Source organism: Podarcis liolepis (genome assembly GCF_965112155.1).
Source record: "Podarcis liolepis genome assembly, chromosome: 13".
In the NCBI taxonomy this organism is placed as follows: domain Eukaryota; kingdom Metazoa; phylum Chordata; class Lepidosauria; order Squamata; family Lacertidae; genus Podarcis; species Podarcis liolepis.
In genome coordinates, this window is record NC_139573.1 from 29,082,487 (window position 1) to 29,110,378 (window position 27,892).

Here is a 27,892-nt window from a genome sequence, read left to right on the forward strand (position 1 = left end):
TGCATATCTTCAGGTGCCCAGCAAAAACATTTCTCTTCAAGCAGGCCTTCAGCTGTTAATCAATTTATGGCCGTGTGTGTGTGTGTGTGATTATCTTCTCCTCCTTTTACTCTTATTATATAATCTATCTTGTGTTTTATGCTGTAAACTGTCCTGTGGTCTCCTGATGAAGGGAAGTATATAAATTTAATTAATTTTGATAGCCGTGTTGAAAACCGACAAGTTTCAGAAGCCATTTCCAATGTCAAAGAGTTGGGGGGCAGCCGCTGAAAACAAAATAATAAATGCCTATCGAAACACACTCAGAATCCTGGATCAAAGCCAATATTTTAATTTAACAAGTGTTTATATGTTGATTTGTTGAAAATAAAATATCGTTCATCGTCACATTCCCCATTCTTTGGGCAATCTTTGGAGAGCTGTGCCTTTGACCTGATGACTCTTGTTTTCTTTTCCCAGAGAGCTTTGGGTGAAGGCTACCACCTTAAAAACAAAAGGAATGCCCCCTGTGTCTACACCCCACCTTCTCTTAAAGGTAAGGTAGCTTTGAATTGTTTGTGACTTGCAGTTTTAAGTGTTAGTGCAAAAGGGCTTCCTTCTGTCTGTCCTGAATCGCCCACCATTTGACTTCATTGGATACATCTGCACACATACACACAAAGTTCTGGAATTTAACACCTTTTAACTGTGTGTATATTGGGACGCAGGTGGTGCTGTGGGTTAAACCACAGAGCCTAGGACTTGCCGATCAGAAGGTCGGCGGTTCAAATCCCCATGATGGGGTGAGCTCCCGTTGCTCAGTCCCTGCTCCTGCCAACCTAGCAGTTCGAAAGCACGTCAAAGTGCAAGTAGATAAATAGGTACCACTCCGGCGGGAAGGTAAACGGCGTTTCCGTGTGCTGCTCTGGTTTGCCAGAAGCAGCTTAGTCATGCTGGCCACGTGACCCGGAAGCTGTACGCCGGCTCCCTCGGCCAATAAAGCGAGATGAGCACCGCAACCCCAGAGTCGGTCACGACTGGACCTAATGGTCAGGGGTCCCTTTACCTTTTTAACTGTGTGTGTGTGTGTGTGTGTGTGTGTGTGTGTGTGAGAGAGAGAGAGAGAGAGAGAGAGAGAGAGAGAGAGAGAAATTCCACTTGCAACTTCAGTCCATACATAATTCCCCAGAAAAACATTGACTGCAAATGCCACTATCTTCTTCTTCTTCTTCTTCTTCTTCTTCTTCTTCTTCTTCTTCTTCTTCTTCTTCTTCTTCTTCTTCTTCTTTCTCACAGTTGCATGAAACTCCCTTGCTGCTACCCCTCCCTCCATCCACCCCCCCCCCCGTCCCCCAGGCTGCCGGGGAACTTGCAGTTCTAAGGAAACAGACTCGGCACGCACTTGATTTGGATATGCGAGGTGCCCCCTCTGTTCCCACCCTATGCTTTTATTTTTATATTTTTTCATAAAGAGTTGACAACTCCATCTGCTCGGAAAGCTAACCATTCCACAGCAGCGAAGGTGACCTTGGGCACACAGAGAGAAATGCTGGGGAAGGAAAGGAATATGTGTGGGCGGGTGGGTGGGTTATGCAAACTTTGCATTACCTTGCGCCGACTTTCTTCATTTCAGATGAACAGAACCAAGATGCCAGGGAGATGAGGTGACTCATAGCAGTGTGTGTGTATACAGTATATAAAATGGGGAGGTGGGAATCTGATCTGGTCAGCAAGCCAGAACCTTATTCTCCCCTACCCCTTGACGGGTGGGCAGGGTCACCCACCTGTCAGTCACCTGATGATGTCACAATGGCATCAGGCGATGATCAAAGCTCTATGCGGTGCTTTGAAGCACTGCTTATCAACAGGCTTGAAGCTGCAAGAGTGATGACTCCAAGCATCCTTTTGGAAGGATTGAGTTGCCCCATGGAGAACTCAGCCCTGAAGCTGATGCAGCAGACTTTTAAGTCACCCATCAGCTGTTGGGTGGTGACTTCAGGTCTACTTTCTGCAGGGATCAGCTGCACAGTCAAGTTCCCCATGTGAAGCTTGGTCGTACAGCATGCCCTACGCCTGCCGCCACATATTATGTGGGCATGGTTTGGGCAAAACAGCCTCACAGGCCAAACTGGGACCTGTGTCAGGACAAATCTAGCCTGCAGGCTAGAGATTCCTCACCCCCATAGAAGACAGCTCCTAGGGGCTGAGGTCCCTTCAGCCCCCCCCCCCAAATATTTGAGGGGTCATCCCCCATGTTGATGAGCATTGCTATTCAAATGGTGTCCCTGCACTGCAACTTGTGATCAGTTATGCTGGGAGGGGCTTACCTGCTGCCCCCCCCCAATATTTTATTCAAGTTGGCAGCCCTGTTATGAACTATGCTTCTCTGCATTCCTCCTCAATCCATGCAGCTTTTAAATGTTCCATCCAGAAACATATAAAAGTTTAGTTTCTTTTCAAAAGGTCACATTTTAAGGACAATCTGTTCCAAGCAAGGCCCAACTTGGAAGTGGAGGAGGATTAAATGACCCGCTCCCCTACCACTGGAGAGCCAGTGTGGTATAGTGGTTCAGAGTGGTAGTCTCGTAATCTGGGGAACCAGGTTTGCATCTCCGCTCCTCCACATGCAGCTGCTGGGTGACCTTGGGCTAGTCACACTTCTCTGAAGTCTCTCAGCCCCACTCACCTCACAGAGTGTTTGTTGTGTGGGAGGAAGGGAAAGGAGAATGTTAGCCGCTTTGAGACTCCTTTGGGTAGTGATAACACAGGATATCAAATCCAAACTCTTCTTCTTCTACCAGTCTCTCAGTGGCAGTGTGCCCTGCTGTATGGAGGACAGTCCTCTGTTTGAAGGACTCACAGAGGCTGTCCTTTCAAAGTCCCTTTTAAAGATAAAGGGTCTTGAATTCACTAGCACCTGAGCAGCAGCACGAGCAGGTACACAGATCACCTGGCCTCAGTTTCCTCCCCATAGTGAGATAGCTCAGTTGGTTATAGCCTGATGCTGACAATGCCAAGGTTGCAGGTTCGATCCCCGAATGGAACAGCTGCATATTTCTGCATTGCTGGGGGGGGCGGACTAGACAATCCTCAGGGTTCCTTCCAACTCTATGATTCCATGATGTTTTCCCTTTCTCTGTAAACAGAGTAATTATTTCTTCATTTGCATTTATGCACAAAAATCAACATGTGCCAGTTTTATGCAAGTCTCCCTCTTTCTTTGTGTGTGATGCATTCTCACTTTTTAAGCAACGCATGAGAAGCTTCTTCCGTCAAACAAATATATAGATATGAAAATGTTGGGAACTCAGAACTGTATGCGATTAACAACATGCAAAATCTGAGCCAGAGAGTTCTCGATTTGAGATGAATTCTTAACGCTGGCCTGGATCCCTTTAAGTAGGTGCTTCATTTCAAATGCCTTAAGTTAGATATACCCCCAAACCCTATCAGGCTCCTTTGGGGTAGATGTTGGTATCAAGAAAAGGCCTCTGAAAATTAACGGCAAATTACCATGATCAGATTTGTCCTCCACAAAAGATGACCCTCCAAGTGCCCCTATTTTCCAGGGACAGTCCTGGATTTTCAGAAGCCACCATGGTTTCTGATTTGATCCTAGAATGTCCCACTTTTCCTTAGGACGTCCCTGTTTTCATCAAAGAAATGTTGGCTGATATGCATTTTGAACATACCAGAAGAAGTTTATAATCAGTGTGACTCCCTCCCACAGTAGATGCAAAAGTAAATGACCCTTCTTCGTCATCAATGATACTTCCGTTACATATTTCCTCAAGGAAATATCCACGTTGAAATCATTGCATAAAGTCTCCCTCACTAGAGCATATTCTGGCATTGTTTAAAAACCTCCCACCCAAGTAGGGATCTGAAGGCAAAACTTGGGTTTGACTTGAGAAATTCTTGGCTCCCTTGGGAAGGAAATAAACACAGGCCTTCCGTTTTGAATGGGGAAACCAAAGAACTCTGGTTTGCAGCTACATTTAACAGCAGTGCAATGAAATCAGAGTCTGTTGAAACTAACATCAAGGTCTCTGCTGAGGAAGGCCTCTCTGCTGCTGCCTTCCAAAATATAACATTGACAGAAACAGCTGACGAGGATCACAGATGCTGGTTTCTTGAAAGCGCAATACCTGGAATTTCTGGAGGTATTCCAAACACTTCTTATTACCTACTTTACACAGAGAAAGAGAGAGAGACACACACATTAAGCGTCACTTTGTCACTGCATCTCCTTCCAAGCTCTGGGAGCCAGACTCAATTTAAATTATGTTTAAACTCGCTGTCGGTCACATTAGGAAAACATGTTATTGGCATCACAGTTAAGCCAAGTGTTGGTCACTGAACATACATTAATATCACAGTCTCCTGGGCCATTTATCCCTGGCATGCTAATATTGGAACACCATACAGGTAAGGTTTTTCTAAAACATGCCCCACATTGTACTTAAATTGAGCCTCGAACCTCCAACACCTTGTACTTTTAACTGTGCATTCCCCAGTGCTGCTGATATCTATGCAGCAGGAGGTTGCCATTGACTTCTTACCACCGACTTTTAGTTCTCATTGTGTCAACTTTCAACAGACAGTCCTTACTCATCCCTTCACAAAAGCAAGCCCTTTCTTTCTCACTTTGACACATCACCTGGTAGAAATGAAAGGCAGCCGGTCGAAGCATGGATGTGCACACACACACGCAGAGCTTTCGATCCAGTCGTTTGCATTTTCCAGTTTTAGCACTAAGGTCAGCAGCAAGAATATCCACTCTCCCCCACCCCCTGAGTGACAAGTGGCGCTAACTTCCCAAACGGAGGTTGGAAGCGCCAAGGCAGTTGGAGGCCAATGTGTTTGACAACAAAGCCCTATTTAAAGACCTTCCCTTGTGCTGCGTTCCTCTTCCCACAATCTGCTGTTTGTGTCATGAGCGCTGCCAATAATCGGCAGCGTTTCCTGCAGAACGCAGCCTGGAGAGGAGGGCGTCCCAGGAGAAAGGGAATGGCCGCAGCAGGATTCTCGACTCTCTCCAAGGCTCAAGGCCACTTTTGGGTGGTGATGGGGAGGGCAGGGAGGGAAGAACTTGTAACGAGGGCTGCGCCAGGAATTCTCTATCCAACTCTGGGTGTTTGAGAAAGGTGGATAAAAGTGGGAAATGATGCAAAGAGGAACAACTGAAATGAACACAGGAATCGGGAAATCAAAAGAGTTTTACCTATATAGAAATTAGCAGAGTACATGAGAGTGCTCTAAAAATCTGCAAGACGATTTCTATATTATTAGCTAAGATTATGATTGTGGGTACCACCAGACTGTCAGTAATTTTCAGGCAGGATTCAAGAGTGTGATACAACGTTAGGTTTGTGCAATTGAAGTGGATGAAAGAGCTCTGGATCCCCTTCAAATGTCCTTTGTATTGTGCATTCATGGAGATTTCTGCTCATGATAGTATCAGGGCAGTTGTATACCACCGCACTTTCAGTATTGTTTGTGCCTGCAGATGTTTTGGGTGAACATAGGCCTTTTGCTCCAATCGGGGCATGTCCGGTAGCTTTCTGCTGAAATCCTGCAACTTTGTATTATTATTATTATTAATAACAAATGTTCAGGGGGTGGGAGGGGGTGGGAGAGGGAATGCCCTCTTTTCATTGCACTATAGCGCAGGAGTGCCCTTCCAGACCATAATACAGTGGTGCCCCGCAAGACGAATGCCTCGCAAGACGAATGCCTCGCAAGACGAAAAACTCGCTAGACGAAAGGGTTTTGCGGTTTTTTAGCTGCTTCGCAAGATGAATTTCCCTATGGGCTTGCTTCGCAAGACAAAAACGTCTTGCATTTTTTGCAAGTTTGTTTCCTTTTTCCTAACACTGTTAATACAGTTGCGACTTGACTTCGAGGAGCAACTCATAGAACGCGGTGTGGTAGCCTTTTTTGAGGTTTTTGGTGATTTTTGAAGCTTTTCCAAAACTTTTCCGACACCGTGCTTCGCAAGACGAAAAATTCGCTAGATGAAAAAACTCGTGGAACGAATTAATTTCGTCTTGCGAGGCACCACTGTAATGCAGGAATGCCGTGGTGGCACTGCAAAAAAAGCTGAATGATGTGTGGACAGTCCAGTATAAATCCACCACCAATGCAGTATTACTGCATCCAGGACATGTGGCAAAATACTGTACATATGCAAAAGCAAACCCACTAAAAAAAATAAGTTTGTTTTGCCATGCAGAAAGATGACAAGGAAATGCATTGAAAGGTGTGGTTTGAAACAGTGACTAACAGGAAAACTTATAAAGACCCCACAAGCAAATCCGAATGAATGCTCGTTGTCATCCAGCCACCCTGAGGACAGATTAGATCAAATGTTCAACAAAGACCGGCAACCCCCCGCATAGCTCAGTTGGGTAGAGCATGAGGCTCGTAATCTCAGGGTTGTGGGTTCAAACCCCATTTGGGGCAAATGATCCCTGCATTGCAGGAGATTGGACCAGATGATCCTCATGGTCCTTTCAACTCTATGATAAATTCTGTGGAAGCAAATAGGGATGAATCCAGACATTGTACATGCCTTTAAACCGGGGCAGGGAGCTGCGGCCCCGGGAGGGGTCTGGATGTGGCCCTTCAGGCCTCTCTGGGAATTCTCCCCAGGAAGAGAAGCTCACTTTGGTTTGAGCCAGTGCTGTTTTTAGATAGGTGCCTGGGTCATGTCATGGGTTGAAGGCGAACTCCCATCTCACAGGCAGTGGCTCAATCGGCCATAAACGGCTGGTGCCGCAAACCTGACTGGTGTTAGGCGAAGGAGTAAATAGACTGGGCTGATAGATGAAGCCAGAATTGGGGGGCTGGGGGCTGGAGATGAGCAGTGTTTGGAGTGCACATGCCCCCGGTACTGGAAATGCGCTGCCTGTCAGAAGAATGTGAGAAACCGCATGCCAGAATGGTGTGTGTGTGTGTGTGTGTGTGTGTGTGTGTGTGTGTGTGTTTCACATCCTTCCTGTTCTCCGACAGGGAATGCTCACTGCCAGTTGCTCGCCCCCCACAAAGTGCTGCACTCATCCATTTCCCGTCAGCCTTTGCTCTCATCATCACTCCCCCGCACCTATTGTTCGCACCTGTCTTTCTCTAATTCTCTTCTTCTTCTCCCCCCTCCCCAAGCTATTTGATCTTCTGAGGGGGAGTTGGCACATTGCCTTCCCACACATACCTAAAGCTTTTACATTGTTTCGTGGCGGCTGCTGCTTTTAAAGGGGCTCTTATCTCTCCTTCCCTCCCAGGGAGAACTGGGGTATGGGTAGCGGGGGATCTTGAGGCCGAGGTGGAAGTAATGAGCTGTAGTCTTGCCCACAGCCAGGCTTGTCCGCTCTCCCTTGATTTGGCAGGGGTGGAAAAGACATAACGATGATGAGATAAAATGCGAGGTGGTGGGGAGCTGGAGAGCTCACCCGCTTTTCCCCTGAAAAAGCGATGTCTAGGAACTATACACAGTCACCCAGCAGTACTGCTCCCTAATCCCTTTTTTTAATAGTTAAAAGTAGCTGTGGAAGCCAGAATTAGATTGGAAGAACTGCTTATCCCTTTGCATTCCAGCCATTTCCCCCACTAACCCCCCCTTCCTCCCCACGGTTGCTTTCCTATTCACGTGGTGGGGAGGGGAAATGATATAGGTGCCTGTCTTCCCCTGCCCCATGGGCACAGATGGAAATGCCTGCAAATTAGCTCAGTTGGTAGAGCATGAGACTCTTCATTCCAGAGCCATGGGTTCGAGCCCCACATTGGCAGAAAACAGATTCATGCATTGCAGGGGGTTGGACTAGATGACCCTCGGGGTCCCTTCCAACTCTACAGTGCTACGATTCTATGAAAAGCAAAAGGTGACCAATGCATAAAAAGAAAGGATTAAGCACCTGCCCTGCCCTGCTACTCCGGAGATCAGTGATAGCCAAACTTGGCCCTCCAGCTGTTTTGAGACTACAACTCCCATCATCCCTAGCTGACAGGACCAGTGGTCAGGGATGATGGGAATTGTAGTCCCAAAACAGCTGGAGGGCCAAGTTTGGCTATCACTGCTGTAGATCAAACATGCTGCCAACCTCCCAACGTATTGTATAGCCATATAGCATCTTGCTTCTCCTTACTAGCATTCCTTAAGCTGTTGCTGACAGGACCCTGCCTGCTGTGTTTATGTCCCTGCCTTCCTCTGAGGTGTGGCATATATTATTCACCCCATCTAAGCAGTTTACAGGGCAAATACCCGGATGGCTGTCAGAATTAGGGCAGGCCCACCTGCCTCCCCAGGGCATGCGTGCCAGCATTATAAGTGGAATTTATGTCTTTGTGTGCATGACACTCTCCAGAGTACAAGAGGAAAGGGAATGTTCACATTACTGCTTCCTCCGCACCCAGTGCTTTTAATTTTTGAAGCCGCATTTACATGGCATTAGCCACAATCCGTATCAATCCTGGAGTTTCTAGTGGGGTAGGAGAGAGCTGAAAAGAAATTACATCTGGCAACCAATGCACCCCTTTGATTTCAGATAGCACATGGGTAGACGAGTCTAAAAAGCCCAGGACACAAATTTTCACAGCCCTCCATCAGCTATGGTGGCTCAGTTACCAGAAGTAATTTATTTAACGTTAACTTTGGAAGTGCATTCTCAATTCTCACCAAACTAAGCCTCTGAATGTATATTTTGCTCTAGGAGGCTTAAGGATACTTTTAGGCAAACTAAGATTCTCCATACTTTAGTTTAAGGCTTTGGGGGCAAATGCAAAAGAGGACAAGGCCCTTGCACCTTCCATAGCTGTGCAGAAGGTGGGATTTCAGCCAGACAAGCAGACGTTGGTGAAGTTCCCTCTTCTGCAAAACTGTTCCCTGTCGCATCTGGACACTCTGCTTTGCATGGGTATCTTTTCGAGCTCATGTTGCCCTGGCTTCTATCTAGTCTTGGTCACCCCTGTCTCAATAGCACAGTCATGTGGGGGAACACCCTTTCTGCAGACTTTGCAAAAGCCTGCTGTCAATGGAGGGATGTGGCCTTGTAATCTTAGCTCCATGCGGCCTTTGTCCCTGGCTAATGCAAACACAAGTAACTCTTAAGTCCTCCCTACAATGCACAAATCTGGGATGTCGACATGAGCCTTAAGCTTACGTTCTGACCCACAAGCAAGCTGCAGTTTCCCCTTCACAGAGCTACAATTCCCAGCACCCTTTACACTTCCCAGAATTATTTGGGGGTCATTGTACCTTCAATGGGCTTTAAATGATGATGTGGATCTGCCCTACAGCCCTTCTTCTCCTGCCTGCCCCAGGGCTCCAGTCATTTGGCCCAATAAACAGGTTTTTAAAACCAAAACAACCCCTCCCCAGCAACCTCCATCAGGATGGCAGGTGGATTTCCACACTGTCGGGATAAATAAACGACTTGGCTAAATGCACCCCTGTCCCTTTCAGTCGAAGGATTGCTGAGAAGCTACGATAGCCACCTTCCAATATCTCAAGGGCTGTCACATGGAAGTTGGAGCAAGCTTGTTATCTCCTGCTCTGGAGGGTAGGATTCAAAGCGATGGATTCAAGTTACAAGAAAGGAGATTCCAATTAAACATCAGGAAGAACTTTCTGGCAGTGAGAACTGTTTGATAGGGGAAGGGCCTCCCTTGGGAGGTTGTGAACTCTCCTTATTTGGAGGTTTTTAAGTAGAGCTTGGATGGCCACCTGCCATATATAATCTGGTTGGGATTCCTGCATTGCAGAGGGTGAGGCTGGATGACCCTCAGGGTCCCTTCCAACCAGTGGCGTAGCGTGGGGGGTGCAGGGGGGGCCGGCCGCACCAGGCGCAACATCTGGGGGTTAGGGTTAGGGGGCGCAAATCCATGGGTTAGGGGGCGCAAATTACTTGCCTTGCCCCGGGTGCTGACAACCCACGCTACGCCACTGCTTCCAACTTTGCAATTCTATGATGCAATTCTATGATCTCAGCATAGTGTGGAACACAGAGCATGTGACCTCTGTGGCTGCTCAGGCTGCTGTCCAGCTGCTACCTGCCGATGGGCAACTTCAAGGTCCCTCCTGCTCCCTGCCTTCCTGGGGTTCTTTAGAATCCTCCGCAAAAATAATCTCTCAAAGGACCCGTTGATGGCATTTTACCATTGTACTGTTGAGAGTGTATTAACCTATGGTCTCTCTGTGTGGCTTGGGTGAAGGAAAAAACAATGCTGTCCAGGGTTGTAAAGACTGCGGAGAGAATAATTGGGTGCATTCTTCCCACCTTAGATCAAATCTATGCTTCCAGGTGCCATAAGAAAGCTGCAGAGATAGTGCAGGATAGTGTGTACCCAGGAAATGATCTCTTTCAGTTTCTGCCTTCTGGAAGAAAGTACAGTGGTGCCTCGCAAGACGAAATTAATCCGTTCCGAAAGTCTCTTCGTGTTGTGGTTTTTTCGTCTTGCGAAGCACGGCTATTAGCGGCTTAGCGGCTTAGCGGCTATTAACGGCTTAGCGGCTTTAAGAAAAAGGAAACAAACTCACAAGAACTCGCAAGACGTTTCGTCTTGCGAAGCAAGCCCATAGGTAAATTCATCTTGCGGAACGACTCAAAAAACGGAAAACTCTTTCGTCTTGCGCGTTTTTCGTCTTGCGAGGCATTCGTCTTGCAAGGTACCACTGTACAGGGTTATAAAGACTAGGACTAGCCGCCTGAGAAACAGTTTCTATCCAAATGCAATTTTGGTTTTAAACACAGTGTAGTCTTTATGTGAGTATATTGTATTCAATTATGGGGTATCAGAGTTTTTAGGGGCTAACCAGGCTGGGATAGCAGGCTTGTGGGTTTTTGAATGTCTGATGTAGATTTTTTCAATTTTGTTGTTCTGTATGGGACAATGACAATAAAAATTATCGTATCATATCGTATCGTATTATTTAAACTGGGATCAGGCAGCCCTTCAAATAGAGGACTATCCTCTTTAAATTAGGACACATAGCCACCCTAACTCCACCATATATACAAACTTCCAATTTCAGCCCCCCACCCCCCTCCCAAAACCTTAGCGGATGAATGATGAGGTCTAAAGCAGGGGTCAAGCAACCTTTTTCAGCCGTGGGCCGATCCACTGTCCCTCAGACCATGTGGTAGGCCGGACTATATTTTTTTTGGGGGGGGTCTGATTCCCAGACCGTCCGTGGGCCAGATTGAGAAGGCGATTGGGCCGCATCCGGCCCATGGGCCTTAGGTTGCCTACCCCTGGTCTAAAGTACCGTATGTTTGACCTTTGGTAAACCAACAGCAGGGCTTGTGTAAAGGGAAGCAAAGGAAGGTGTGTCTGCAAAGAGGGTACGAAGAGGAAAAAGTTGACACTACCAAATGAAAAGCCTCTTCTGAACAAGGAAAAGATTCTCTCTCTCTCTCTCTCCCTTGTGGCTATTTATCTTCCCCAAACAAGGCGAATCACATTCCTCACTGAGGACTAGGTCCCTGCCAAGTTTATTGAACAAGGAAACCATTTTCCCCCTTTGTGCAAACTTTTCTATAGAACTTTAAGCCAGTTCAGGTGGTGTGGGAAAATTCCCGCCCTACCCTGCGTGCCTGTACTTTCTCAAAGAACTAATCTCTTCTTTTTCTAAATAAATGCACATCAATGTTCTTTTGATCCCATCAAAACCAAAGTTTCGTCTGTCAGATGTTAAGGTGCTCTTATTGTGGGCAGTGTTTCAAATTATCGCCTTCAGAGATTCTGTGATTGAAAAAGGGATAAGGTAAAAAAAAAAACCCCAACAACCTTGCTAATCGGACTTTTCAGCTGCCATGGAATGTTTAGGGACATTCTGATTGCTGAGGGTGACGGTGCCAGATATAGAATTATTTATAACACTGTGGTATCTCTGAGAAAACTGAAAGGTCATTTTGGCTTGGGGGGGGAACGTTGCAGTGCCCTGGGTCAGGGAACGGTGAATGTTTCTGGCAGCAGGGGGAGAGTAGGAGGAGAGACTGGGTTATTAATGAGATTATGTCTGCTTTGGAGTTTGTCAGTTTTAACAGACCTGCAGATGTGGAAGCTGCACCAGTGGTTTCTCTTGCTCCTCTCCCCGCTCAGTCCCTTTACCCCATGCTCTGCTCCCCTCCAGCCAGATGAAGCAAACAAGCTTCTTCTGTGACCCCCAAAAAGCTGGAGGGGAGGTTGGGCAATAGGACTCGGTAGAGAGTGGGGAGGAATGGAGCAACATGGCCACAGCTTCTTGTACAGTTCTGGATTTGCCAAAGAAACAGGCATGGTCTTAGGCTTGTACGACCTAGGACCCCACAGTCCTGGATTTACAGAAGCAGTACCAGTTTCTGATTTGATGTTGGAATGTCCCGCTTTCCCTTAGGACATCCCTATTTTCATCAGAGAAATGTTGAAGGGTATGGAGTTATGCAACCCCCTTTAGAATACTTCTGAAGGCAGCCCTGTATAGGAAAGATTTTTTTGTAATGTTTAATGTTTTATTATGTTTTAATATATGTTGGAAGCCACCCAGAGTAGCTGGGGGAACCCAGTCAGATGGGTGGGGTATAAATAATAAAATTATTATTATTATGGAATAGGATGTCCCAATTTTCATAAGAGAAATGTTGGAGGGTATGAGCATGTCAGGGAGAAGGGTAGCTAGAACCTTCACCATGACATGAAGGGACATTATTATTATTATTATTATTATTATTATTATTATTATTATTATTATTATTATTTCAATCTCATGGACCTCTCTACCTGTACTCTGAAGTGGTACCACTCAGATTCAGGTTTGCCATCTCGGTGACGCCAAGGCAGATGGTTCTGTGAGGTCAACCAGGTGATATGTATTAGATTTTATACATTTATTTCAACCCACTGGCCTTTTAAAAAATGTTACTTGTTTCCCTGCAGGTCGCTTTAATAAATTCTGGCGATTCATGCAAAGTTTCTGCAGACATTTTACTTCCTACTAGGGTGGGAACTTAACACATTGTTTTTTGTTTTGTTTTTAAAAAGGAAATTCAGCACCAGGAAGAGAACAAGGACATGGATTTGCACATGCTAATACATATATAAAATATACCTTCAATAGAAAATACATCTCACTGGGGTGGGAGAGACTGTGGCTAGGTCCCTGCTGTGAGCCTGCTCAGTCTGTTTTTTCAGCTGCTCACTACTGATAGGCTATTTCAAGGCCTCCTTATAGTGATAGCAGGAGAAGGTTGCTTGGAGTGGATGGAAATCTTCCAGAGTTGCTATACACAGCAGGAGACCTGAGAGGCAAAGGGCAAGATGGGGAGAGGAATAAAAAAACATGCAGGGTTTGGAATCTGGATGGGCTGAGTGTTGCCAGAAGAGGTTGTAAGGATCAAGAAGAAGGAAAGAGGATGATAATTGAGGGCTGGGGGAAAGAGGTTGATGTGCCCAGAGGATCTCCCTTAGCTGCGGTTGTGAGTCTAATGTGGTGCTGCTTCAAGATGGGAGTCAGGAGCAAGACAGCAGTAACTCACAAGGTGTCAGTGAAGTGAAATTCATTATTCGAGGTTCTCCAGTTCCAAACTCCCAATTCTCTTTGAGCCCTCCTAAGCAAATCTCACCTGCCGAATTTTCGATCTTTGACAGCTGTGCAGCGCCTAGCACAAAGCCATTTGGAATCCAACAGTTCCTGGATGGATGACGACTACCCTGAGGATGTTGAGGAGGACGAGGAAGATGAGGACGAGGAGGAGGAAGAGGAAGAAGCTCAGGATTCAGATGACACCGTGAGGGAGATGCCCGGCTTTTGCAAGCCTGGGGGTAAGCAATGACAATAGCAAGCAGACACACGAGAGGTGGGGGAGGGAGACTGTGGTGCCAGCAGGGGGCAGCAGAGAATACCCATCTTGCGCTTGGCATGGCTGGGCCTGGCAGCTTCTAGGTAGCTCCTACAGCGGATGAGTCACATGTCAATTTGTTCTGAAGCCATTGTGTTGGTTTATTAAAGTTATTACCTGCACAGCACCATCTTAACACCGTCGTTGCATTCGCTCTCTTTGGTCAGTATAGTATGAATGGATAGGGAAGGGAAGAAAAAGGAGAAAGGAAAACACATTACACTGTAGGAGCCCACACCAAAACCAGGGGGGAAAGTGCAGGAGTATTTTCTGGGAATTGCAGGAAATTGTTTTGCGCTGCCTTGAGTCTAAGCACCATAGCAAAGGAAAGGAAAGTTCAATCATTCATCCGAAACCACAGCAGAGAAAAGGATATGCCTAGATTGTGTTCCATAGGAAATGTATATATATATATACATAAACAAACCTTCAGACTGAAGGCCCATCTAGCTAGTCCAGCATCCTGTTTCGAGCCACGTGCTTCCGGGAAGCCCACAAGTGGAGTATGGAAAACAAATCGTTTTCCAAGCCTAAAATAGATGAATACTTCCCCACTCTCTGCCTGCACTGCTACTGGCAACAGGAAGCAGCCCAGTTTTCATCTGCAACAAACTCAGATGTCAGTGCTGCTGGGATACAGAGAGGGATGAGCTGTCCACTCCAGCTTCCATGTTTTCCTCTTCTCTTCTCTTCTCTTCTCTTCTCTTCTCTTCTCTTCTCTTCTCTTCTCTTCTCTTCTCTTCTCTTCTCTCTAGCAAACTTATTGCCTTCGTGGTTACAGCAGGAGAGCCCACTTCCCAATATACAGTGGTACCTTGGGTTAAGGACTTAATTTGTTCTCGAGGTCCGTTCTTAACCTGAAACTATTCTTAACCTGAAGCACCACTTTAGCTAATGGGGCCTCCTGCTGCCGCTGCACCACCGGAGCACGGTTTCTGTTCTCATCCTGAAGCAAAGTTCTTAACCCGAAGTACTATTTCTGGGTTAGCAGAGTCTGTAACCTGAAGCGTATGTAACCTGAAGCGTATGTAACCTGAGGTACCACTGTATAGGGAGAATCTACTGGAAGTTCAAATTTACATTGCTCCATCTCCCTAGAATCCAGTCCTGCTCCTACTGTCTATTTGTAATCCAAGTCTAGATCTTAACTGCCTAGCCTTATGGGTACAAGTGTGGACCCATCCCCTATGACTTCGCTTCCCGCCCGCTCCTTGCCAAGCATTTCCCAGTTGTTAAAAAGCTAAATTTTGCACGCAGAATTAAGTATGCAAAGATAACCAGCACAGACCCGAAAATATACATTGTCCCCAATACATCTGAGGTTAGTCATCGCAGTCCCCCTGCAACTGGGGGAATGAATTAGCCATGACTCACTTGGGTTCCGCTGCTCAGCCATGACTCATTTACCTGGATCAAGGCCATCATCTGCAAAGTGAATTTGAAATTCATCATTTGGGTTTCTTCAACCCAAAACTTGGCTTTTTGTGGAACTGAGGGGTGCATGCATGCAGCCTGCCTCTTCTAAATCCTCCCCTCGAGTCTTTCTTCACGAAATGCATAGTACCTCCATTCATTGTCAAATCGTTTAGCGCTTGCCTTCACTGTTGGTTGCTCTTAAAAGGATAGGATAGGGGCAGGTCTAGTAGCCAGGACAAGCCAAATGGAACCTCCACAATTCAAAGCAGTACAGTGGTACCTCGGGTTAAGTACTTAATTCTTTCTCGAGGTCCATTCTTAACCTGAAACTGTTCTTAACCTGAAGCACCACTTTAGCTAATGGGGCCTCCTGCTGCCGCCGCGCCGCCGGAGCATGATTTCTGTTCTCATCCTGAAGCAAAGTTCTTAACCCGAGGTACTATTTCTAGGTTAGTGGACTCTGTAACCTGAAGCGTATGTAACCTGAAGCATATGTAACCCGAGGTACCACTGTATACCTCTGCAGGTTGTTGGGGGGAAATAGCAAGCGATGGCCCAGCCGCTCAGTTGCCTACTTTTGACTTCTCAGGGACATCTGGCTGTCTGCTGCTGCAGATACGCCATGTCTAATCCAGTGAATCAGAAACACCAAAGAGTCTTGTGTCACCTTAAAGACTAGTGCATTTATTGTGGCATTTGCTCGAAGGCTTATGCCATACTGAATTCAGCAGCCTTCAGGGCTCTTGACTTGTGGTTTTTTGTTTTTTTTTTCTTTTGCTGCAACAGTCTAAACATGGCTGGTCCCCTTGGAAGTTCTTCATCAAGAAACTGACTTCTGCCATCATAATGGCACTGCTATTTTTTTTATTTAAAAAAAAAATTGCAAGTTTTGGCAACCCCTATGATTTTGCTAAATTCCGAACTATTGTTTCAGACATTTCTTTTCACTCCACGTCAAAAATAAATAAATCAAATTATATTCTCCGCTTTGGCATTTATCCTCCCCTACTTGGTTGAAAGATAGAATTCCTTCCCCTGACTTCTCCCCATTTCTGCTGCCCCCCCCCTAAAATGCATTCGCTTCAGCCTGAGGTGATAGCTCAAAGGGTGCTCTGGAGAGCAGGGAGGGGCTGGTTCTCGAGGTCAAGTCGTTCTCAAGCAGGTGGGCTGTTTCCATGGCAATGCTCTTCTATTTAAAGGGCTTTCTCCCGCTGTTCGCCATGTATCCCACTCGCTGGGGGGTTCACTGCATGTACTGAATACATTTCCCTTCATTTAGCACCTCTGCTGTCAGGGAGAAACCTGTAAATGGTTCCTCCTCCCCCCCCCCAACTCTCTCTCTCTCTCTCACACACACACACACACAAGCTCCTTACCCCCAGTATGGGGAGAAGCTGCTAGTCTCCTAGGAAACCATCTTCCTCAGCAGGAAAGAGCTGTGAGATGGGAGAGGTGGCATCTATACAAGGCATCTTTCTCTCTCCCGCCTCCAGCCCCTTCTGTCCACAAATTCACTCCCTCTTGCTATATCAGAGCAAAAGGTCTGGAGTTTGGGGGGGGAGTAGTTGCTAGGTGTCCGGCAGTTTTTAAAAAAGCAGGCTTCTGTGGATTTCAGATCATCACGAAATTGTGGCCACACGGAGCCTCTTTCAAACTGCAGAGGGAGGGCAGGGGGAAAGCGAAGAGGAGGACGGTGCCAAGTTGGTACGTGGATGTGGCTGGGGTTTATAAGATCCTAGCGGGAGCTTTGTGATCACACGCTGGCTCTCAGGCTGTGTACACACACACACATTTACTCTGCGTCTAGTGGGCTCCCATCCCAAGTTTGGGAACTGGCATACATATAATATTAGCCACAATTCATATTTCCTGCAACATCTTGTGAAATACAGTGTTGGATGTGTTCCCTCTGACCAAACCAGCTGCAACCTGAATAAAGGGGGAAAGAACCACCTAACCATGTTCTGCGCCAGTGATGTGTTGACAGGGACTGGAAACTTGGTTTCTTTTTTCTTTTCTTTTCAAAATGCTGCCGCACAATTAGGCAATGGTGTTTTTGGATCTGGCTGAGATGGCAAAGTTAGCATGTTTAATTAGAGAAAAATCATTACTGGCATCTGTTAAGCATCGGAAATTTCGTATGGGCTTTTTGTGCAAGAAAAGAACGCGAACTTGTAATATCTGGATTTGAAGACTGAAAAAAGACTGGTTTGTAGATGATAGAATGGTTGGATTTTAAGGAATGGATATTATATGTTGCTGCTGGACAGAGAACTGGAAGTCCTTTGACTCATTTCTGTCTTTCTTTAGTTTTTCCTTTCTTTCCCTTTTTCTTTTCTTCAGTTCTCTCCTGTTCTTGTCTTTTATTCTTTCTGACTTTGTTCCTTTTTTTGGCTGAGTAGCTATTTTATCTTAGTATATTATAAAAAAGATACTTTGTAATGGATTTGTGTTTTTGTATATCTATGAAGCAGTATCAATAAATAAGTTAGTAAAAAGAAAAAGAAAAGATGTTTTGACCATGTCTTCCTTTCCCAACTCATATTTCTTTATTGTCTGTTACAGCATCCCAGTTGGGCCCAGCTTCCAAGGCAGCCTTGCTCAGGCAATGCACTGGTAAGAAAACACCTTCCTCTCATGTCAGATCTGCGTCCTGGCAATCTATCCTAGAGTTACATAATCAGAGCAATCAGCACTGGAGCTGTCCAAAGTCAAACAGCCCTGTGGGCTTTGCAGTTGTGCAAAAGAGGGATTCTCTTACCCTTTCGTGATAAACTGCAATGTGCCAAATAGTCTCGCAGACTATTGTGAAAGTTACAGGAGGCTCTGCCCATCTTTTTTTCTTCTGGTTGCCTTAATCGGAACTTATGAGAGCTCTGGTTAAATAGCAAACAAGCAAGGAGACTTCCGGTAAAGATGGCGTCAGGTCAGAAAGTTGGCTCACACAATTTTAACCAATTTTCAATTGGTTTTAACCAATTATTTTATCAACCTTTTCATAACTTGGAACATGCACGGAATGCCTGCCGGTCTTACAAGGGAAATTCAGCAGGTGCCAAATCTACATCAAGTGTTTTAAACTTACAAATTGAATTAAAAAAATTCCTTCCAGTAGCACCTTAAAGACCAGCTAAGTTAGTTCTTGGTATGAGCTTTCGTGTGCATGCACACGAAAGCTCATACCTAGAACTAACTTAGTTGGTCTTTAAGGTGCTACTGGAAGGAATTTTTTTATTTTGACTATGGCAGACCAACACGGCTACCTATCTGTAATTACAAATTGAATACGCAAGATGTAGATAGCATTCCATGCAGAGGGATACCTAGGGTCCCTTGTGCCCTTGGCAAGGACCTGTATTGGTATTCTCCCCCCCCCAAAAAAAATCTCTTTACCACAATAGCCACAGTAGAAATGACAACATTGCATGCGACCCAAGTACGCAAAGCGTCCAGAGTGAGGGCGAGGCGAGGAGGAAGGGCCAAAAAATTGGCATGCCTTTGTGCCATGGTGTGAGAAGGATGGGAAGCTTTTCCTGGGTTTATCTCTCCACACCAGAAGCAGCACTGCGCCACACACGTATTCATCATACCCCCCGTAGTCTCCATCTACCTTCATACCGCCCTGCCACTTTCCCTACCACTCAGCTCCCAGCTTACACAGATAGCTGAGGCAGGGAAGAGAAGAGATATCTTGGGTGTTATTAGTCCCAGGTTCATAGGGACAGGAGCCCAGCAAGAGTGGCAAGGGAGAAGATGTCGAAGAGCTGAGCCGCTCAATCAGCGGATATATCTATCCCAAGATTATACACCCCTTAGATGCAGCTCAGGAATGGTGTGCTTGAATGTTTCACCATACCCCCCAAAAAAATCCCAAACCCACATAGAAAAATGTAACATCCACTTCTCCATGACTATATATGGTAGCACTCTTACATGCATTTCCCATCTGTACTCTGAAAGTGGTACAGTCTGGCTGGAGCTGTATTATGTGTCCAAATATATCTCCTTCTGATCCGCATCTTAGATGTCAGCACTTTGATAGAATGCTAGATTGCTGCTTTCCACACATGTATTGCATTCACTGGGAATTGTGTGGGCGTGACATGTTAATTTACTTCTGTTATCCTTGGCTCTTAATAATTTGCTTCCCCCCCCTCCATCACTAAATGATCTGTGCATATACTCTCGGTGTTTTTGACATCGACCGCCTGCTTTTTCTTTGAAAGCACAGAGCAGCGCGCATGGGGCTCCATCACAGCACTGACCTTAGCTTCTGCAAAGCTACAATATCAAGTGCTCCCAGATTGTTCATTGGTCCATATGTTTGTGTGTGCGTGTGCCACCTTCTCACTGTTCGGTGTGCATTTGGCAACGCTGGCTGTTGCTTATGGTCCTTCCAGATACGGGCTTAATACTGTGAAAGATTGTTGTTGAGAGATTGCTGCAAAAAAACCAACAACCAACAACTTGCATGTGTGAGGAGCACTGATCCCACAATAAATATATATCTGGAAGCACCCTTGGAGAAGATTGTGTTGCTATAAAACCAGCTGACTCACAAAGATGCTGCAGCCTCTGTTATCCTGCCTGATAACGTTGCTGCTGGATGCGTCCAGATATAATCCAAGACACAACAAGAAGGCCACATCGAGTTTACCGTAATTGGAAAACACACGTACATGGTCTTCAGACTGGCAAAAGACGCACGCAGGCAGAGGAGACTACATACAAGCTCAAACGCACACAACAGGGCATTTGTGGGTAGTGATATTTTCTCTCTCCTTTTTCCTCTTCAATCACCATCACGGCTGCCTGAGAAGTCTTGGAAAACAAGCCCAAAGAATCGGAGCATCCCATCTATCCTGCACTCTCCAAATCACAGAAACGGAAAGGTAAATGTGTGTGCGACAACTGCAGGGCTTAAGTGGGATTTATCACTCGGGTTATATGGGCGAAGACAAAAAGCTTTTGAGAGTTAAAGATGGCATGGCAGCAGCGTCATTGCCCATGGGGTGCATACTTTGTTGTTGTTGTTGTTGTTGTTGTTGTTGTTGTTGTTGTTGTTGTTACCACCCCACCTTTTTCCCTGACAGAACTCAAAAAAGCTTACAGATAAAAATAAGAACCACTAAAAGCATAGGGGGGAAATCATTAAAAAACAATTAAACATTGATATATTAAAACTATATAATATATAAAACCTGTTAAAACCATACGAATAATTACAATAAAAACAGCACAGCACCAGCCCTTTCATTCAAAGCAGTCAGTTCCCCAAAGCCTGTTGGAACAAGAAAGTCTTCACCTGCTGGCAGAAGGACAACAAGGAGGGAGCCAGTCTAGTTTCTCTAGGAAGCGAGTTCCAAAGCCTGGGAGCCGCCACCAAGAAGGCCGTCTCCCGCATCTCTGCCAAGCGCCCCTGTGAGGTGGCAGGAGCAAGAGAAGGGTCTCCCCTGAAGATCTCAAAACCCAGCCAGGTTTGTCTGAGGGAATAGAGTCCTTCAGATAGCTTGGACTGAAGCTGTGTAGGGCTTTATAAGTCACAACCAGCGTTTGAATTGTGCCTGGAAACCGACGGGTAGCCGGTGAAGCTGTTGTCGCAAGGGAGTCGTACGCTCCGTACGACAAGCCCAGGTAAACAATCCGGCTGCAGCTCTTTGAGCCAGCTGAAGTTTCTGAGCACTTTCCAAAGGCTGCCCCACAAAGATTACAGTAATCCAAATGGCATGTAACTGAAGTCGTGCATCGCCATGGCCAAATCAGATAGCTCAAGAAGCGGGCACGGCTGGCTATGCACGAGAAGATTATGAAGGATTCTGATGCTCTTAAAAAAAAAAAACTTTTGAAAGCTGCGAACAATGGCAGTGGTGGGCAACTCTCTCTCTCTCTCTCTGCCTTATCACTGTCATCTGCCTGTAGGAACTCTTGTCCTTCTCCAGCCACGGTCTCCATGGAAACAGAATCATAGGCAGATTTGTACATATTCTGTGAGTACAGAAGAGGAATCTCAATAAAATGTTGTGGCGTGTCCCTTCTCCACAACAGTCCCTTTGAACAGGAACCTTGTACCATTGTTGAGGGCTTAGAGACGACCCCTTTTTTCCTTTCCCAGAATCCTCTGCTGCACCATATAGTGGCCAAGAGTTAACTGTCAGGGATAGCTACCAGCCCTGAACATCAGTCAAGGTTTCATTGCTTATATACTTGGGGAAGAAGAGTTTTATAGGCTTGTGGTGTGCCCTCACTGGATCCTGGTGCTCTCCTCTATGATGCTACTGGGGATGGTGGACATTGGGCAGGATGAGGCCCACCAAGCCATTTGAAGTGGCCTGCTCCGGTCTTCAGAGATCAGTCTGTGAAAGACAGAGATTGCCCTCTCTACTGCCATTGTAAGGGTTCTCAGTTGCGCAGAGAGCCTTCAGACACAGAGACAATTAAAGCTGTTTGATCACCAGCAGGTTAAATATTATATACATACATGACTTAACCACGAAGGCAGTTGACTTTCCCCCCATTCTGTCACTGCAAAGCTTCATGAAACGAGGTTTTGCCCTATCCGTGTGAAATTTGGCATAAAGAATATGCCTTGGGTGGGTTGAGGGCAGCATAAATGGTGAAATTTCAGAAAATCCTGGAGAAGAATGGCTGAATTAGAGTAGTTCACACGTTTTGCGTTCAGGTTCAGGCATCCCATGTTCCCTGCCATTATTATTATTATTATTATTATTATTATTATACACAGCCAAAGCATACCTTACATTTACCCATTTGGGGGCCGTTTCCATTATGTCAGGGATCTCCCTTCTGCTGGTCAAAATCTACTGTGTATAAATCTGGAACCGTGAGGTTTCAGAATTCCCATTCTAATCAGTCATTTAACTAAGAGTGAGTTGTTCAAAACATTGCTCATTGCCAAACACTGGCTCTTCCCAGAGGGAGCTTGCTTCCCAGAAGAAAAATGGCCATCGCCGAGGAAGAAGCTGCTGTGGAAGACGGTGGGTGGGAGGAATGGAGCCGCTGTGCTTGTTTTGGTGTGTGCAAAATGCTTCAGCACGAGTCGGGGTGTGTTTGTGAGTGAATTTCTCTTGCATATGTGTGTGAGAAGAGAGTGTGTGTTAGACAAAGGGAAGCTGCCATGACTGAATGGGATTTGCAGTCTCTGGCTCCCCCCCCCCCCCAGTGATTCCCGCTGCAACTTCTTTTGAGATCTCTGCCCTGTTTGCAATCTGTGATCTCAGCAAAGAACCCTGGGAACCGTAGTTTGCCCCTCACAGAGCTACAGTTCCCAGCACCCTCAACAAAATGCAGTTTCCATGATTCCTGGGGGCGGGGGGTGGGGAGATATGTGTTCTAAAGACTTTTAGAAGACATCTGAAGGCAGCCCTGTTTAGGGAAGCTTTTTATGTTTGATGGATTACTATATTTTAATATTCTGTTGGAAGCCGCCCAGAGTGGCTGTGGAAACCCAGCCAGATGGGCGGGGTATAAATAATAAATCATTATTATTACTATTACTATTATTATTATTACTATTATTATTAAGGCACTTTATATGGTTACTGCAAGCTATTCTGTCTTAGCTTTAGGCACTTAGAGTGATAACAGCAATAGACTGCATGTGAGGCCTGGTATTTTTCGGGATCCATTCAGCCAGCTTATAATCTTCATCATAGTTCGTTCCATGGTTGAAGAACCATATCAGGACTAAAATACAGTCCATTACGGCAAAAGCGGGGATAATGTTGAGATAATAATAAAAATAGCCTCCTTTAGAGAGCTGATGTAAATATTAAAGGTAAAGGGACCCCTGACCATTAGGTCCAGTCGTGACCGACTCTGAGGTTGCGGCGCTCATCTCGCTTTATTGGCCGAGGGAGCCGGCGTACAGCTTCCGGGTCATGTGGCCAGCATGTAAATATTACTAAGATAATAATTGCAAAGTTATTTTGACATCTTAAAGGGCAGTATAATTCTTATGTATTATGGGGTGTGTCCCCCTCCCTGTTCCCACTCCCACCACCAGAGGGGGCTTAATGGAATTCAGGGAATGTTCTTTTCAATAAACGAAATAAATTCTAGAGGGGTTTTTTAACCCTTCAGTTTAAGCAGAGGCGGATGGCGGGGGTCGAAACCGCTTTGGTAGCACTGGGTGCAGAGCTTTGGGGGGGCCACAGGGGGCATTGCAACAGGGATTTAGAATGGAAGGCGAGAGGCAGGAGGGGCCAAATTTTGATGCTGTACAGAGGCCGCTGAAGTGTCAGACCCCAAGGTCCACCACTGGTTTAAATCTTTAACACAATTACTGAGAGTCTTCTGCACCAGAAAGGATGGAAATTGCAAGTTAAGGTACCTGTGCTGGTGCATCTATATGGGGCTCTAAACAATATGGGATGTATCGAAACTGAGGCTCCTTAGAATTTCCACGTTCTATGGCACACGAGAAATGTTTAAGTTCCCTTTCTCTTAAATGGAAGGGGTATTTGATCCCAGTATTAATTTGCGGTGAGGTGTGAATGCCCTCGTTTGATCTCTGCTGCCTATAGCTCTGTGTTCTATAGCCTCCAGACAATTCCCCTGCACCTGATCTGGCCAAAGCTGTTAGGCCAAGGCTCCAGTAGTACCGGGCTGAGCATCAGGGAAACATCCCAGTGCTGCTGTGGAGAGGAGAATCTCTCTCTCTCTCTCTGCTCTTCCAACCATTTTTTGGCCATGTCCACCAATGTGGTGGTGGCGCCTTCAGACCACAAGCTGAGGGTTAGCTACCCCTGCTGTAAAGGATGCTTGCAGGGCAAAAGATGTTTTTGTCACTTCTTGCTTGTCAGCGTGACGCTTGTTCCCGTCAGGTGGGCAGAAAGTATCCTTTGCTGGATCCGTAGAGGAAGTCCCCAATGAATCTGAGCAACCAGAAGGTGCTGAAGGCGAAGCCCAGGACCAGCAGAACCAAGAGACAGAGGTGGGACCAGAGCAGGGAGACCCGCCACTAACAGGTAATGTACCTGAACAAAGGAGCTCTGTCTCTGGTGGTTGCTTATCAGCACAGTGCCTAGCTTAGTCCTTGGCTTTTAACATGTTGCATTCCTAGTGGTGCAATAGGTGGTTTTTTAAAAAAAAATATGTATGTTTTGTCTGTTTGCCTCACAAGAACCCTGAGTAAGGCTGAGTAAGGGGCTGATCCATGGGCAGAAAAAAAATATTTATTTGGTTTTTCATATTAAAGTTTTACAATCACATATCCAACATCCAAACAAGATTCCAAAGAATCTCCTGGACTTCCCTCCTCCCCTCAGTGAGTCCTATTGTAAATCATTTCCTCCTGCATCTTTTATAATAATACAAATCTTTTACTTCTCCATTATGTCCAAAATTCACTACTGAACTACAAGTGTTATTCCAATCCTACTAACGATTTTAGCTGTTTACAATGGTTTTTAAGATAAATTATAAATTTCTCCCATCCCTTACTAAAATTTAGGTCTTCCTGATTTCTGATTCTTCTGTTCATTTTTGCCATTTCGGCATAACCCATCAACTTAATCTGCCATTCTTCTCTGGTCAGGATTTTATCTTCTTTCCATCTCTGGCACTTCTATGAACTATTTTAAGTTCACTTTACAACGCAAAGGATAAGTATAATGCTGGTTTAATATTGTGTCACCACCATCTCTCAAACTGCGACCTCTTCAAGAATCTGCTGTGGTACATGAGATTATGCTCTGTGATGTGAAACATGAAAGATAATGACTGACTCAAGCCCCCCTCCCCCCGTGAGTTTCACATCAGAGTAGTGATTTGAACCCTGATTGCCCTGGCCCAAGCACAGTGCTCTGTGTTCCGTATTCCACACTGGCTCTGGTTTAAGATTATGGCTGGGAAGTGAATGATCTATTTATGACTAAGAGTATTTATCTCCCGCATTTGGGTCCTACAGAGCGACCCACCAACCCACCACCAGCAGAAATGGCTTCCTTGCCCTCAGCTTCCCTATATAGCTAAAAAGTTGCCTTAGCTGACTGGTCTAGAACTACCTGATTTTCAAGGGTCTTGGTCTGCATTCGAAATTAGCCGGGCGCCACTCACGTTTTGCGACTGGCAACCAGCCCTTTGCAACTGGATGGAGATATCCTTGTACCACCTTTGGTGCCTAGCATCTCCACTTGCCTGGCTGCAGTCAGCTGGTCTGCCAGGCACCCGACGAAATACCTGATCCGTCCAGCAGCGCGGTCAGATGGACAGGGTGCAAAAAACAAATTGTTGGTGGTGGTGGTGGTGATGTGGTCTGGGTGATGTCCCATGTCCAGAACAGAAATTAATCCAGTGAATATGATCATTATTCACTGTTGTTGTTTTCAGCCTATAAACAATATAGAATGATCGTGTAATCAGTCATGTTTCCCCTTTCCACTTTGCACTGGCTTTCCTTTGCATTAAAATGATTGGTGCAGAATAACATAATGATAATGCAATTATGAAAAGTTCAATCACAGTGGGCAGTGAGATGGAAAATGTAGGCTTCATCCGAAGCCGAACGCAAAACAGAAGGAGTCCTGCACATGACTGATAAAGGGTAGAACGGAAGTTGATGCCTTCATAATTCCCTAACTGTGACATCCATCTCATCCCCTCCTTGAGAGCCAGTGTGCTGTAGTGGTTAAGAGCAGTGGACTCGTAATCTGGTGAATGAGGTTTGATTCCCTGCTCCTCCACATGCAGCTGCTGGGTGACCTTGGGCCAGTCACACTTCTCTCAGCCTCACTCACCTCACAGAGTGTTTGTTGTTGGGGAGGAATGGAAAGGAGAATGTTAACTGCTTTGAGACTCCTTAGGGTAGTGATAAAGCGGGATATCAAATCCAAACTCTTCTTCTTCTTGCTTTGGATTCTACAAGGGAAGATTGTTTTTTTAAAGTTAGTTTAGAACCAGTTTTGACTGTCACAGCCATTCAGCAGGAAACCCTGGGAACAGGAGCCATAGGAAAGAGCAACGGGCTTCTTACATGGAAATGTCAGCACCTTCACAAATGATGGCTGCCAGAGGAAAAAACATCTTTAAAGTGATTTGAAACTGGTGTAAAATTTTGTCATGTACAGATGCCCTACACGTCGAGAACTTCCCCCCTCTAAATGCTTATGTTTTTCCTCTCCTTCTGTAGATCATGTTATGGAACTAAGTCGCTCCAGCTGGGAAGAGAGACCTCCCTGCGCTCTTAGCGCCGAAAACCGTTCCTCCCCACCCCCTATCCACACCACCACCTAGCGCAAGCAGTGAAGGGGTAGAGTCGGGAGCTGTCCCACTGATGGAAAACTCTCCTTTTTCACCAAGATGGATTGGGTTATTTCCTTTTAACAACTATCTTCTCTTTTCTGTTCCAGATTTGTCTTTCATTTCGCAGTGTTTGGTTTGTGTTCCGTGAATTATTTAGCACAAGGGAAAAGGAAGTGGGGGGAGGGGGAGCCACAGTTGCTGGTATCCAAACCTCCACATTCAGAAGAAATATATCATCTTTCTGATGGCCAGAGGCTGGCCACAAATGACAAGAGGGTGGCTATCTTTACTGTGCCTTTGCTTGTGAGGTTCCGGGGTTCGGGGGGGTGTGCATAAGAGCTGTCGTTGTCCACAGGGCTGCTCGTTTGGTGTAATCCAGCATGGCGGTTCTTAACATTTTTTCACCCATCCAGATCTGAAATTCTAAAACTAGTATGTGAGACCAGTGAAAATAACCAGGTAGATTCCCAGAAATCCAAGTTTGAAAATGTACAACTCACAGCTGAATTTGAACTGATAAGCTGGAGGGGATATCTGCAATTGATTTACTTCTGAATACCTGCCGCGGCTACCACCTCTCTCTCTCTCTCTCTCTCTCTCTCTCTCTCTCTCTCTCTCTCTCACCTGCCTCCCCAATGCCCCATTCATCTCTCTGGAAGCTGCAAATTAAAATCTAATCATTTTGTATAGTTGAAACTGCTCTCCCTCCCTCCCTATGCTCTTAGACCCTTACTCCGCCACCTGTGTATTGGGCAATGCCTTTCCATGTGCCTCTCTGCTCTATTAAAGCTTTGTAAATAAACGAGATGTTTGAAGAGTGTTTTATGGAGGGGGGGGGGAATGGTCACCAGCCCTGAGTAAGCCAGCTCTTTCCTTCACTGCATCAGCCAAGCATGACAGAAGGAAAGGGTTTCATAACGGCAGGAAGCGTTTTATCTTCTGCAAATCAACCCTAAGGGCATGAGCCATGATTCATGGACAGGAGGACAGGGTTCGGGAGGTAAAAGGCTTAATTCCCAATGACTCCCAATGGGTGGACTAGGACCATAGCTGTCAACTTTTCCCTTTTCTTGCGAGGAATCCTATTCGGAATAAGGAAATTTCCCTTTAACAAAAAATGTTGACAGCTATGACTAGGATAACCCCAGTCTCTGCATCTCCCTTAAAACAGTAACTCTTGCTGCCAAAAGGCAGAACAGCTAAAACTCTTGTGGTCTGGAATTTTGTGGGGTTTTTCTGCAGGAAAGAAATTCAAAGGCTACTTAACACTTGTGCTTCCAAGACAGCCTCTACTTTTTTTGTGGGAGGAATTCAAGCCGATGTCGGAAATTCAGGTGTACGCAATTAAAACGGATTAAAGAGCT

The 27,892-nt window shown here is 45.8% G+C and overlaps 1 protein-coding gene across 1 annotated transcript in view; it reads left to right on the forward strand.

Moving 5' to 3' along the window:
* PPP1R1B (protein phosphatase 1 regulatory inhibitor subunit 1B) overlaps window positions 1–27,330 on the forward strand; it is a 50,726-nt gene extending 23,396 nt beyond the window's left edge. Inside the window, exons 4-9 of the mRNA XM_083470273.1 lie at window positions 460–535; window positions 13,600–13,773; window positions 17,832–17,882; window positions 20,087–20,158; window positions 24,110–24,253; window positions 26,416–27,330. Of these exons, the coding sequence (XP_083326399.1) occupies window positions 460–535; window positions 13,600–13,773; window positions 17,832–17,882; window positions 20,087–20,158; window positions 24,110–24,253; window positions 26,416–26,519 (621 nt within the window). The 3' untranslated portion in view covers window positions 26,520–27,330. The remainder of the gene's footprint in view (window positions 1–459; window positions 536–13,599; window positions 13,774–17,831; window positions 17,883–20,086; window positions 20,159–24,109; window positions 24,254–26,415) is intronic.
* Window positions 27,331–27,892: the final 562 nt, after the last annotated feature.